This window comes from Vipera ursinii, assembly GCF_947247035.1.
Source record: "Vipera ursinii genome assembly, chromosome: 1".
Lineage (NCBI taxonomy): Eukaryota > Metazoa > Chordata > Lepidosauria > Squamata > Viperidae > Vipera > Vipera ursinii.
In genome coordinates this window covers 277,856,259-277,870,392 of record NC_139512.1, presented here as the reverse complement: position 1 = coordinate 277,870,392, position 14,134 = coordinate 277,856,259, and the positions used below count along the sequence as shown (strand labels likewise).

Sequence of the window (14,134 nt, the reverse complement as noted above, 5' to 3'; positions counted from 1 at the left end):
TACATCAGGGGTGTCAAACTCAATTTCATTGAGGGCCGCATCAGCATTGTGGTTGCCCTCAGGGGGCCAGGTGGGTATGGACTGGGTGGGCGTGGCCTACTGGGTGGGTGTGGCTAGAGTGCGTATGGCCTACTGGGTGGGCGTGGCTATAATGTGTATGGCCTACTGGGTGGGCATGGCCAACTCTACATTGTTTGCATCAAGGGTGCCTATGGGGGCCTGGGCAGGAGTGGGAGAGATCTGGGGGTCTCTGGCAGAAGGAGGGTCTCTGGGCCAGGGCCAAGGCAGTGGGGGCCATTCCCTTACTGTTTCCAGGAATGCTTTGCGGGCCACATGAAACCATTTTGTGGGCCGGATCTGGCCCCCGGGCCTTGTGTTTGACATGTCTGGTCTACATTGTCTCTACCAATCTTTCCTATGTTGTTTTTCTTCATTCTTCCCTCTCCCTGTTAGCCTAGCTCCAACTTCATTCAAATTCAGAGTAAACAATAATAATTAAGCAAGTGATTTGAATTGCAACTCTTAGCCATACTGCCTCTGTAGATCACACCACCAATTTTTTTTCTGTCAGGAGCAAGGGAGCAAAGGAAGGAAGGAAGGAAGGCTGGCTAAGATTCTGAACTGGTCAGGCAAGTACATCAAACAAAACTTAAAACCTTTTAAGCCAAAATAAATAAATTTCCCATCGATCCATATTGCCTCATCTCCTGAGGCTCTCTCTGAAGTGGAAACATGGAAAACTGAATGATATGGAATAATCAATATGAAATAGTCATTTTTAAATAATGAAAAAAAACAGAGCCTTTCACTTTACTTTAAATTTAGTATCCTTTTTTTTAGCAACCGTGATTTCAAATAGGCAGCATCCACTGACTAGTTCCTCTAAATATATTTCTACACCTTTAGAAGAGGAACATTTGTGAAGCTATTCCACCCAAATCAACTACATACAATCATTATGACATAGGTACAATATGTTACTACTTTTGGAGTCCCTGATTCTCTACAGGTGTATTGGAGGGTGGGGGGAAGGTGTTAAAAACTGCTCTAAGGAATCTCTGACAGTATCCCAAGGAGCCATCTGGGAAAGAGATGAATGCGCAGCTGTGCACTCAGTTTCTTGCAGCCAAAGCCTTTGAGGCTAGAAGAAATGAAAAGCCTTGAAAAATGCACCTCTGCACAATTATTTGATATTTTTTTTAAAGGAACAGAATTCCTAAGCTTCTACACACACTAGTCCTGCAAAAGTACAGACAAGTTGGAAAAGGATATGAATGGCAAAGATAATACCAGCCTGCAAGGTTGCAAAAAGCAGTCATGTTATGGCATCTAGATCATGAAATAGTAGAATTTGCTTATACCGTACATAGTGTTTTTCAAACATGGCAAGTTTAAGATGTATGGTAGGCTGGCTGTGGAATTCTGGAATTCCACACATCTTAAAGTTGCCAAGTTTGAAAAACACTGCTATACATGAACTTACCATAGCTTGATCACACTGGAAAATTATCCGTGTTGAGTACTGTTGTTTATCTTTGCATTTGTCTCCATTTAAATACACAATAGTAAGGGATCCATCAGTGGCAGCCTGAGGACTTATTTGAATGACACCAAGATTCTGGCTTTTATCAGCGTATTTCACACAAGCTCCTAGTACACCAGCTGCAGCCAAAAGACACATTTCAAAATACATATTTACGTTTCCCAAAAGGATTGCATTAATTCTTTTCAAAAGGGGCTCAAAAGTAATTTAACATTCTTTTCTCCTTTTCTTAAGTTAATCATATCTGGACTGATATGTTAGTAAAATTTAAACTCAATACGTCCTTGCTGACTGACACAAGGATTTTTCTTTACTTCCTTTATTTTTACAGTTGTTTTTCTGTAAAACAAAATTAAAATTGGTTTAAAACTATTATTTCTATCTTTACACTATCCAAGCTTCAAACTGATAATTGCTATTCTCCTCTATCATAATATATATTCTAGCATTAAAATTCAATGTGACAAAGATAGAAGAATAAAAGTCGGATTAAAAAGGCTTTTAGAAACAGTTCAGTCAATTTTTTTAAATCATTTGAAGGTCCTTAAACAGATAAACTACTGACAGGTTTATATACAGAAACGTGCCAAACTGGTTTGTTTAGTTTTGATCAACATGATAGGCAAATGAAGTCACCACAATGCTGGGAAAGGTGAAAGAAAAAGGAAGAAGAGAAGGACCACCAGCAAGGTGGATGGATTCAGTCAAAGTGATGATGAGGGCATCATTGGAAGACATGAAAGACCAGGTTGAGGACTGATCATCATGGAGAAAATTTATCTATATGGTCACTAAGAATTGACAGTGACTTGATGGTACATAATCAATCAATCAATCAATCAAGAGTAACAAAATTACAAGGAGGGGGGGAGAAGCTTGCAGCTCATGAGTAACAGGAAGCAGATTCCTGGCTCAGTTTATTGTACGAACCTTATCACTGTAGTCTGTTCAACTAAGTCTACCCATTTGTGTTCTAAGCACTGGTAGGTCAACTCTGCATCATTAGGTAACCTAAGATACTTACCTGAACATCCTGGTATGTAGGGAAGTGGCCTGCAAACATTGAGATAGAAAGTTCTTTTTTTGGCATCTGCTGTTGTATCCAGGGCAATCCAGGGTTCATGATCTCTGCTCAAGTCACTCAGATCATATTCATTGCCATCAGAATCTGAAAACACAAGCAGGAACTGGAAATGCTTGATTAAATCAAATCCTCCTTATCCAAGTCAGACCCCAATTTCCAAGAGGTTAGTCATCCAAGCCTGACATTTGAAGAGCAAAGTAATAAAATAATATTAAAACAAAATATGCATTATGAAATCAGAAGACTCTACAAATAAAGGTTGGGTGCTTTACTATTATATATAACTTCCCAGTATTTTTATATCAAAACATTCAAGCATACCTCAAGAAATCCCTAACCAAAATAATAAAACCCAGAGATTACTACCCTTTTCTTCTGTTACACGTAGGGATGAATGACACGAAAATGAATCCGAAAACAATATTGAGTGATTACGAGCAGCTAGGCAAGAAAGTTAAGGAGTTAGGTGCACAAGTAGTTTTTTCATCTGTACTGCCAATGAAAGGTCAACATCCAGTTAAGAGAATAAAGGATTCTAGAAGTGAACCACTGGCTAGCAGGCATGTCAAACTGTCAGCCCACGGGCCAGATGCATCACTCTGAAACCGTGCCTACCCCATTGACGGCAATGGGGGAAAAGTCATGATACATTGCGCAATGTCACGTGATGTTGTGAGTTTGACATGCCTGGGCTAAAGGGTTGGTGTCGCCAAAAGAACTTTGGATTCCTGGACCATGGTCTGCACTACCTCCATGATGGACTTTAAGCAAGAGATGGGCAACACCTCACAAAAACTGGGAAGAATGTTTTCAGAAAATGACCAGCTCAACTTATCAGGAGGGCTTTAAACTAAAATCGAGGGGGGAGGTGACCAATCTTTAGGATCTCCAGAACCTAATTGCAAGCAAACCCTAGAAAACAAATCAAATAATGAAGTAAGGAGGGATGGGAAAGAAGACAATCTCAAACTTCAAATAGGAAACATAGGAAGCATACCTAGAGTCAGGCATAAAGATCTCAAATGCCTATACACAAATGCTCAAAGTTTGGGGAACAAATAGAAAAAACATGAATTATTACTACATGAAGGTAGATATGATATAGCTGGAATTACTGAAACTTGGTGGGATGAAACCCATGACCGGAACATACTGATAGGAGGATACAAACTGTTCCAAAAAACAGACCCCATAAAAGAGGAGATGGAGTTGCACTGTATGTAAAAGACAACTATCTATCTATCTATCTCTGTCTCTGTCTCTGTCTCTGTCTCTATCTCTATCTATCTATCTATCTATCTATCTATCTATCTATCTATCTATCTATCTATCTATCTATCTAACTTTCACTTAAAAATACCTTTTCAGTATTAAGTCAACAAAAACCACTTAAATGTTTCTTCTTTCTTAACTTAATTTAGAAGAAAAAGAAAACCACTACAGTACCTTAGGCAAAAGGAACAGTTTATAGCTTAATCAAAAATAATTATTAAATAGAACAAGAACAAGATGACTAGCACCTCAAAAATCAAAGATTATGCTGCTTTGTTTAAAAAACAGTTAATGCCTTCTATGGAAGAGTAATGAATGTGGGCTCAGAATTTCTACATCTTTTAAACAAGAATTTACCTATTCTAGTTTACTCACCAGTGACTTGGCAATCAACTGGAGCAGGTGGGCAGGCTAAGGCTGTGTAGAACTCAAAGTAAGTATTATGAATATTTTGTGCAGAATTCATTTCTTCATGTACAAATTTGAGTTCTCCAGGATAGGACTGATTACAAGTAAAAGTAATGATGAAATTGTCATTGGGCCCTGAAACATGAAAATAAAACATCAAGATAAAGTATTCTCCAACTCTTTTCAGTTAGTGGTTAGCTCCTGTACTTGGAGCTGGGAATTCCATTGCTAAGTCTGAGCTGCTGTTTTTAGGCAAATCCCACTTAGGCGTAACATCGCAGAATTGTCATCTGCAACCTCCTGCTGATTTCCCTATTGAATTTGCTTGTCAGAAACTAGTAATAAAGGCAGCAAACAGCAATCATGTTAGGGATGCTGCAAGGTTGTAATTGTGAGCCAGTTGCCAAACATTCAAACTGCTATCACATGACCTCGAGGATACTATAACAACCACAACTACAATGGTTAGGTGTAAATCTCTTTGTTCAGGACCATCATAACTTCAGTCACTGAGCAAGTGGTTGCTCAACAAGGAATACTATATATATACTGTTCCTTTAAATCTGCACACATTGGAACATCGGACAGTAAAGAGCAAAAAAAACTCCACAAGAACAATACAGTTCAATGAAGGGAAAAATATGATGGTTTTTCAGGCATGACAAGGGAAAGACTTTCACCCAAGTTCATCGTGTATTTTTTTAAAAATAAAATATTTCCATGACTGAATCAAGATACATTCACTATTATAGGTTAAAGAAAGAGCAAATATTAAAGTATGATGGAGATAAATTATACCCTGTAAGTAATGAACATTTTCTACAATCTCTTTTATTAGGCTTTCTTATATATCTTGAATTCCACATCTCCAGATTTTTAAGCTCCAATCTCTCTTTTTTTACAGGAATCTGAAGAAGCATTAAACATTTTTGTCTGTGGATTCAGAAGATGGGCAAGCATATACAGTTTCTAGGGTAATAGCGAACAAGCTGTACATTGTACATGGACTCTACTTTCCTTTGAATTAAAAATAATAGGTGTTTCTTTAGATATGAGCTCTAGGAACTACAGACTGCAGAAGAAAGCCTGAGGGGATGAGCACTGTATAATGACTAAATATTATCTCTTGAAAACATGTGGTAGTGACTATACTGGAAGGGAAGCATTTACAATGTAAGCCACACTCACTTTACCTGTATAAGTAAGTGATAGGTATCCTTCTGTAGACAAATGAAGAGTTTTGTTCAGTTTCACCAAACGAACATGTTGTAGGTCTTCTGTTTCACATCCACCAATTGAATCATCAACTTCAGTACCAGGAATAGGCCCACATTCCTTGGCTGGTCTACAAATACTTACCTAAGAGATTGAATGCAATCAATATACGTTAAGTTTCTACTATTTGATGCACATAATTATCAAGACCACACTCACGTATCTTTACTTAGCTTAGCCAAAGTGATACAGAATATAAATGTAGGCTTTGAGTTTGACATGAAAAATTCTAATTCCACAGTAACTGCTCTGGAAGCTGCCTTTTACCCATCTAACTAGCCCATCTAAATCATCTTAACTTTTCTGTTCTGTTTCATAGCAGCCTTTCAGGATTTAAATGACCTGTATTTTACTTTTAACTACTAAATCCTGCATATAAATCATTTGTTCAGTTCTTGGGCTAAAGCTTTTCCCAATATGTAGCTCACAGTATATTTATTTGGTTTATTAACATTACTATTATCAGGAATTCTTTTCACAATACACAAGATGTGGTTCTGAGTGCTTTTTATACTTCCCTCAAGAAAGCAAACCAATTTATTAATTCACTTCAGAAAAATGACAAGAACTCAGAAATGAAAATTATTACCATGTAGCTCTTTTTAATTCCTTCAACAATGTATGCTTTTTCCAAAGCTAATGGTTCCAGGTTATATAGAAATCCAGTGTTTGGGTCTTTTACAGAGCAGCTCTGCAGGAAAAGACACAATTCATAAACTTAAAAACATCTGCAGCCTTAGAAATAAAAAGTAGAGGTAGTATCTACCATATTGTTATGATTATCTAGAGGTAAATTCAAAGCTATTTATATTCAGGATATTTATCTTGTTGAAAGTCAAAGGATATCAAATAAAGTAAAATTACTAATATTTTCAAAAGTGCCCTCTATCTATAGCAGTGCTAGTCCCAAATCTTGTTTGATGAATCATATACAAAGTTTAAGGGCTATGCTATTTGTGTCTCACATCTTCCTTGGAAGTTTTGAAAAAAACAGACTTTAAGGTTTGCCCTAATAAATTCTTTAAGAGAATGATCTAGGAAAATCTGATTTAAAAAAAAGATATTGTAAGAAGTTGAATAAAAGTGAACTCTAACATCAGTATCCTATTTAGAGCTCTTTGTAAATTTGCTTGCTTCAACTGCTTGCCTCTACTGTCTTAGTCATCTCCCAGAAGCCTTTCTTTGTACTAAAAATTAATAATGAGTTGCTGGGTAAGAATGGAAATCTAGAATTATTTTTTGGAAAGGAGAAGAAGGAATAGGCAGCTGAAACAAGATTTTCACCTACAGCATGCATGCAAGCTTTCTCAGACTGAATTTCAGATCAATAAGCAAAAGATGGATTATGAGGATTCACATTTATATTTATGAATCCTTATAATCCATCTTTACACACAGCATGGAAGTATAAGCCTTTTCTGCTCTTACCTGAGACTCTCCATGTGTAGTGGTGACTGGACAGGCAGCTTCAGTTTCCCACAGAAAAGTTGCAACACAGTCTTTCATCTCTAAAAATCTTGGGCTGCTATTCTGGAAATATAACAGGTCCCAATGTTAAGACAAGGAATAACACGTCAATTTTGAAATTGCTTTGAAAGAGAGGAAAGCAAATATGAAAGACGTCATTATTTCAATCTGAGCACTACTGTAAAACTAAGCAGAGTTGGACCTGATTAGTACCCAGGCAACTAGAAAATAGCATGGCTACAGACTAAGCAGAATGCACTCAACTGTCCTCTAAAACAGTGGCCCCCAATCTTTTTTTTTAAATCCCATTTATATCCCGCCCTTCTCCGAAGACTCAGGGTGGCTTACAATCTAAAACACAAATCAATGTGCTTAGCAATAGCCTTCATTCTATGTATCTGCCTGCTTATTAGGGCTTTTGCCCCCCCCCCCCAGCAGCATTTTGGACATCAGGGACCGGTTCCGTGGAGAGAGGTTTTTCCGTGGACTGGAGGTGTGTGGTTTCTCATGGATGTGACTTCACTTGTTTGTGCGGCCTAGTTTCTGGCATGCTGTGGCCTGGTGCTGGTCCATGGACCAGGTTTTGGAGACCCCTGCTCTAAAACACAGAACTTGCTCAACCATCATCACTTCTACTTAGGAAAGAAATACAAAAACCTAAAATAGTTTACCCTGCACTTATGTCACTTTTAATACTATAATCTGTGATAGAAAAGCTAAATTAATCCTAATTTAATTAGTTAAATTAATTAACTGGATGCTCCATCCTATTTCCCTTTGTTCTGATTTTCCAACCTTATTTAGCATACTGTAATAACTAGGTATATGAGTTCCACGTTAAGGTGCTTTGAGTTTTTTATATTTCTGAAAATTCTAGGGCTTCTTTGGTTGCGCTTTATTTCCACTCTTGAATGATACTTCTGCTAGATGAAGATGAAATGAGTCACAAAAGTTTCAAAGCACATTTTGGACTATTATGATACAATGATTATTCATTCTACTCCAACTGAACAAGTGTAAAATCCATTTACATTTTATCGCTAAGCCATCTTTGGTGCTCAGTGGAATTACACTGCCCGAAGTAGACATGTGCAATCTGGGGGTCCTCCTGGACTCACAACTCACAGCTCTTTCCAACAAGCAGGTGGCAGTCGTGGCTAGAAGGGCCTTCACACAGCACTGTATTGTGCATCAGTTGTGCTCATTCCTAGATCAAGGGGTTCTCTTCACACTCCCTCATCTCTAGTCACCTCCAAGTTGTACTATTGTAATAGGCTCTACAGCAGGCTGCCCTTGAAGAGTACCTGGAAACTTCACCTAGTGCAAAATGCAGCAGCGTGGACAGTTACGTGAGTTCCTCATAGAACACTTGCTCCACCTCTGCTCCAAAAGCTGCACTGGTTGCCAGTTTTCCCCCCCCCCCGGTCCAATTCAAGCTTTAAATCCTTACATGGCATGGGACTGGGTCATTTGAGGGCTGTCTCTTCCCTATTACATCTTTCTGTCCCACCAGATTTAGTAGAGGACCCTAGGTGGCAACTTTCTCGGCTCTGGCATCCACACTGTGGAATATTCTCCAAGACGTTAGCTTGGCACCAAGTCTGGAAATCCCAGAAAACTAGCGAACTAGTAAGATGGCTCTATTATTATTGACACTTCTTCATCAAATTTTTAGCTGAACTTTTATGGTCTTTAATGTTTTTAATAGTAACAGCTGGTATCTGTGTTTTATTGTTATTTAGATTTATTGTATGCTACCCAGAGTCACTTGTTTTGTGAGATGGGTGGCTATATAAATTTTTAAAATAAATAAATATATAAAATATGACAACAGGAATCAAAGAATTCATCTATAGCGTGTTTTCTACTTTTATATAGTGGTGGTCAAATTCTATAACAGTATGAAGCTACAGCGCAAAAATGATGCCAGCTACCCAGAGTTAGGGGAGATAGGCATCATTAAAAATTTAATAAATAAATAAATAACCCATCAGAAACTTACAAGAAGGCCCTTGGCACAAACAAGATGGATGAGGCTTGAGAAAGGTTCTGACTTGTCATCATCTGCCCTTACGCACAGAGAGCCACCGGTGTAATTTAAAAGGATTCTACCATGTCCTTCAAAAATGGGACTTTGCAAGGCTATCCCAAGGTTACTATTGGAAATTTTAGAAGAGCCAGCCTGAAATGAGAGGAACGAAATCTTTCTAAAGCAAAGGCATTTATAAGAAAAAAATATTTAAAATAATACAATAAAAATATGCACAATTCTTTCTGTGAAGATTATAAAAATTCTCCAAAGCTTACCCATATACATGTAATCCCCCAGGTAGGAGCACTTATTTAGCGAGTTTTCACAAAAATGAATTAATTTAGAAAAAGAGTATTTACATTAGAAATTTAAAATTGCCCACCAAAGAGGCCTCTGTAGCCATGCGACTTCGTTTCAGTTTCTACTGCAGCGGCGGCCATTTTTATCTCTAGGACTTGCCTGGGCCATTCCGGGGTACAAGAAGCAGGAAGGATTGGGTTGGTTTTTTTTTTTTGTCCCTGGTCACATGGCCAAACAAGAGTCAAGCCAGCACCGGGTTTTACTTTTGCTGCAATCTGCTACTGCCTGGGCTCGAGTGCTACAATTACTTCTGTATTTTTTTTTTAAAATTTTTTTTGTTATTCTATAGTTTGCAAGCACTTTGGCAACTGTTCTGCTTTTTAAGTACTGCAAGTTGCAAACTATTGAGCTTTTATTTTGGAAATTAACATATATTACTGTAGGGTTTTTTAATTTTATTTTTTATAGTCTAATGCTGGATTAAAACACATAATAAAATGAATTATGAAAGATTATTAAAAAGATCAAAAATGTTTATGTTTCTGGCGAATCCCCAATGCTGCTGCACAGAATCTAGCCACCTACGCAGTGATCACTGCCTCCTCGTCCTTAAGCAGCCACTGGAGATAAATACTTTTTGAACCTATCAATTATGGGGAGGATATGGTTTTTTCCATATCCGGTGGCTCAAGGGATGCGGTGGCTCAGTGGGTTAGGACGCTGAACTTGTCGATCGGAAGGTCGGCAGTTTGGCGGGTCGAATCCCGAGTGCCGCGTAGCAGAGTGAGCGCCTGTTACTTGTCCCAGCTTCTGCCCACCTAGCAGTTCGAAAGCATGTAAAAATGCAAGTAGAAAAATAGGGACCACTACGGTGGGAAGGTAACAGCGTTCCGTGCGCCTTTGGCGTCTAGTCATGCCGGCCACATGACCACGGAGATGTCCTCGGACAAGCGCTGGCTCTTCGGCTATGAAACGGAGATGAGCACCGGCCCCTAGAGTCGGAAACGACTAGCACGCATGTGCGGGGGAACCTTTACCTTTACCTTTTTATGGTTTTTTCCGAATACCTCTATAGAAGGAACATCGAAGGTGTATGTGTCCAATGGTCTCCAACTCTCCTGAGCCACAGGAGCAGAGTCTTTCTGCCAATGGTGTCTTTTTATATTTGCTGTACAGGACGGCCGATGGAAATGCATGGCACTGTGCAAGCGAGAATGCTTTCTGGTGGTTTACTGACTCTAACTGACTAAGATAGCTGGCAGGTGTAACCACATATCTAACAAGAGTCTGCAGCCAGAAAAAGCGGAGCCATACCTAAGTCTGCTTGCCTCTCATGTCCTCTATCCTTTAACACAAGGTTTGTTTTGCTTGGTCATAGTCCAATTTGAGAACTGAGGCTGGCGAGAAGCCTAGTTTGGCAAAGTTGGACTCGACTGCCTTGATCCATGAAGAGGAGCATTTATCTTGAAGAATTAATGGAGCAAGGCCTTGCAGAAAGCAATTAAGCCTTAGCCAGATGTTTAAGGAAGCTATATAGATTCTTGCTTAGATTTTTATCAATCCTGTCTCCAGGCGCAGAAGTGCGTTTGGGACACAGCGTGGCATCTAGAGAATTGTTCTGATAAATTTGGATTGAACTCTTTCCAGTGGTGTAAAACACAAAGCTGAGCATCCGAGCAAGGTTCCGTAGAGAAGCTGTGCTAGTGACTTGGCCAGAAAGAGCTTAATGTCCTCCCTTTGTGTGGAAAAATTTAAGAATGGCATTCACTGATCGTTGGCCAGAGGCAGCCACAAATTCTCCATGGTCTTTTTGTGACCCAGTGGCATGGATGACCACCCCTAGGTACTTAGGTTACCTTTGTGGCTATTTAAATACCATGAGTACAATTTTGGCCTTTTTGCAAAAAGCCATAACCTTTGTTTTCTCATAATTTATGCCCAGTTTATTATATCTGCAATACTGGACAAGGGCTTGCAAGGCTCTTTTAAGGCCAACTGGAGTCCTGGAGAGAATCATAGTGTCATCTGCATAGAGCACCAGAGCAATGCTACGGTCACTTATTTTTGCGGGGTGGTAGTTTGGATTATTTAACCATTTTACCATAGCATTTATGTAAAAATTGAAGAGCAAGAGGGCCAAAATGCACCCATTTAACCCCCTTTTGAGTTTCAACTGACCTCTAGAGAGAACCTTGCATATTACACCTCACCTTGAGGGATGTTTTGGTATGTAAGGGACATAACAGATGGAGGAATCTGTGATCAACTGAGGCAGCTTCCAGCTTCTCCTGTAGCTTAATCCTTGTAACCTTGTCAAAAGCTGCCTTAAGATTTATAAAGGTAGCGTATAATGATACAGGTCTATCTGATGCATATTTTTCAATCAAATGATGAAGAACTAAGCACTGATCTATGGTGCCTCTCCCCTCTCTAAACACGGCTTGTTCTTCGGCAATCAGGTTCTCAAGATCCAGCCACTCAAGTAAATCCTTCATTATAGACCTTGTACTCTCGCTGGAGGGGTCTTTATACATTCTTCGAAAATGAAGTTCCCAGGTTATAGGAGATATATCACAGTCTAATGGGGTATAGATTCTTTCTGAGTGGCAAGCTATTAGACGCCAAAATAAGGAGGAGTTCTTTTGCTTTGCTGCCACGATGAGCTGTTCCCAGGAAGACCTTGTGTTTTGTCTCTTCTTGAATGCAATCAATTGCTTGAATTGTTTTTTGAGTGTAACAGTTTAAGAATTGCTTTATTGCCATATCCAGTCTCGCTTTTGTACTCCTTGTATACCAAGTTAAGGGGCTTTCTTGGCTTCTACGCAATCCTTATCAAACCATGGCTTGGAGGCGGTACAGGACCTCTTAACTGAGAAATTTCGGTCATGTGCTAATAATGGTTGTAGCTCATAAACTAAACTGTAGGTTTTAAATTTAAATTGCCTCCAGAAGTTGTGGGTGCCCCATCACCAGAAGCTTTTAAGAAGAGACTGGATAGGCATTTATCAGAAATACTCTTATTAGAGCCGTGGGTTAGACTAGGTGACCTCAAGATCCCTTCCATCTCTGTTACTATTGTAAGCCGAGAGTTCTGCAAATTAATCCCTGCAGCTCTCTCTGGATGCCTGGCTGGAGACTCTTAAGCTAATTAGTGGCAAGTTGTTTTTTTTTAAAAGCAACACCCCACCCCACCCCACCCGCCCGCCCCCACAGCTAGCTGAAGACGCTTGAGCTAGCTAGCAGCAGTTGGTTTTTTTTAAAAGAAAAGTAAATGCAATGGCTCTAAGCCCTGCTTGGAGGCAATTTAGTTCCTGAGCAGGAAACAGCTGATCGGTGGCTGGCAGGAAACCCTCTCAGTTCAGTTAACATGGCAGTTATCTGAGGAAATAGTTAGATCTTCGTTCATTAACAACCCATTTGATTTAATTAATGAATCTGATTTTGATTCATTTGATGAGGTTTTTTTTTTACTTATGAGCCCAATGGCCAGGCTCCATTAGGTTCGTACCTTGGGGACTACCTTTATTGTATAAATACCCAGGAATACAAAGGAGAACTCCAAAGTTAGTTTTGATCTTGTCTCTCTATGGAATGGATATACTTACACTCTCACCCTTTTTGAACGTCATTTCACAAATGGATGCTCTTCTGTCACATCCTGGGATAGGGTTCAAAGGTCGGCAGACATTAATGTAGTACTTTCTGTGAACATTCTCTCCCGAGTTGTCCATTGCAAACCAGTTTTCTTTTACATTGCCAAATAACGATAAACTAAAAATAGACCAGAAATTATTAAGCCTTTAAATATGTCAGTTTTTAAAAATAAAACACAAACATTATAGTTGGCAAAAATGTATTCAGAAATAAGACAGAAATAATAGTATTCATGTATTTCCCTGAGATAAGCATAGAAATACACTAAAAATTATACATTGTTTATTTAAAACACAGTATTGAGAAAATAAGATTTAATACAACTTATCCACCTCAGAAACATCCATACTGATGGATGAACAATTAAAACTATACATGGACAGCCTTTAGGAGTTGTAAGGTAATAAGCTATTTTTCCATAACAAACTTATTCTCTGATAGTTAAGCATAATGACAGCACTGCTGATCAATGCAAAAGTAGTATTAAGATTAAAATATAAAGTTGTTTTTTGGCTTGGAAAAATGGCTGAGAGTTCTTCCGCATATTTAGAATTTACATGCAGAACTTCTGTTTTCTTGTTTACCTTGACAGATCGTATTGCTCCATGGTTTTAGGATCTGTTACGACACATTCGGTAGGTATTTCTGGACAAGCATACTGAGTATACAACTTGAAGTTGTATGTGAAACTGTCTTCCTCCTAAGTTACCAGAAAGCAAAAAAAAAAAAAGATTGGAAATATAGCATATCAATATTATGACAATTCAAAACGAGACATTTCAGGTTACAGACACAGATTTTTGCTTTTATAGATTCAGGCTTTTCCACCAGAACGTTCAATAGAATCTATATTTATACTTGCAATTAGAAGCAACAGGCCCTAAACAAGAACTTTCAGTATGTATGTGTTTAACTACAGATTCCTCAATGCGGTGCCTAGGACAACAATGAAGTCATCTCCTTTTACTGCTCACTGAGTTCCTCCTCTCAGATAACTGAAACTATTAAAGGGATGACTCACACCCTGGACGGTATCTCTTTACTCTCCTACCATAGGGTAGGAGATATAGGAGTATAGCCAGCCATACCAACAGGCTGA

General features: G+C 38.8%; 1 protein-coding gene across 1 annotated transcript in view; it reads right to left on the bottom strand.

Moving 5' to 3' along the window:
• The window catches only part of IGF2R (insulin like growth factor 2 receptor), a 93,540-nt gene that overhangs the window by 39,332 nt on the left and 40,074 nt on the right, over positions 1 to 14,134 (bottom strand). The window contains exons 17-25 of the mRNA XM_083372883.1: positions 13,620 to 13,735; positions 12,987 to 13,152; positions 9,052 to 9,231; positions 7,011 to 7,112; positions 6,172 to 6,273; positions 5,501 to 5,666; positions 4,275 to 4,442; positions 2,568 to 2,711; positions 1,484 to 1,662 (exon numbers count right to left, since the gene is read on the bottom strand). Coding sequence (XP_083229009.1) covers positions 1,484 to 1,662; positions 2,568 to 2,711; positions 4,275 to 4,442; positions 5,501 to 5,666; positions 6,172 to 6,273; positions 7,011 to 7,112; positions 9,052 to 9,231; positions 12,987 to 13,152; positions 13,620 to 13,735 — 1,323 coding nt within the window. The remainder of the gene's footprint in view (positions 1 to 1,483; positions 1,663 to 2,567; positions 2,712 to 4,274; positions 4,443 to 5,500; positions 5,667 to 6,171; positions 6,274 to 7,010; positions 7,113 to 9,051; positions 9,232 to 12,986; positions 13,153 to 13,619; positions 13,736 to 14,134) is intronic.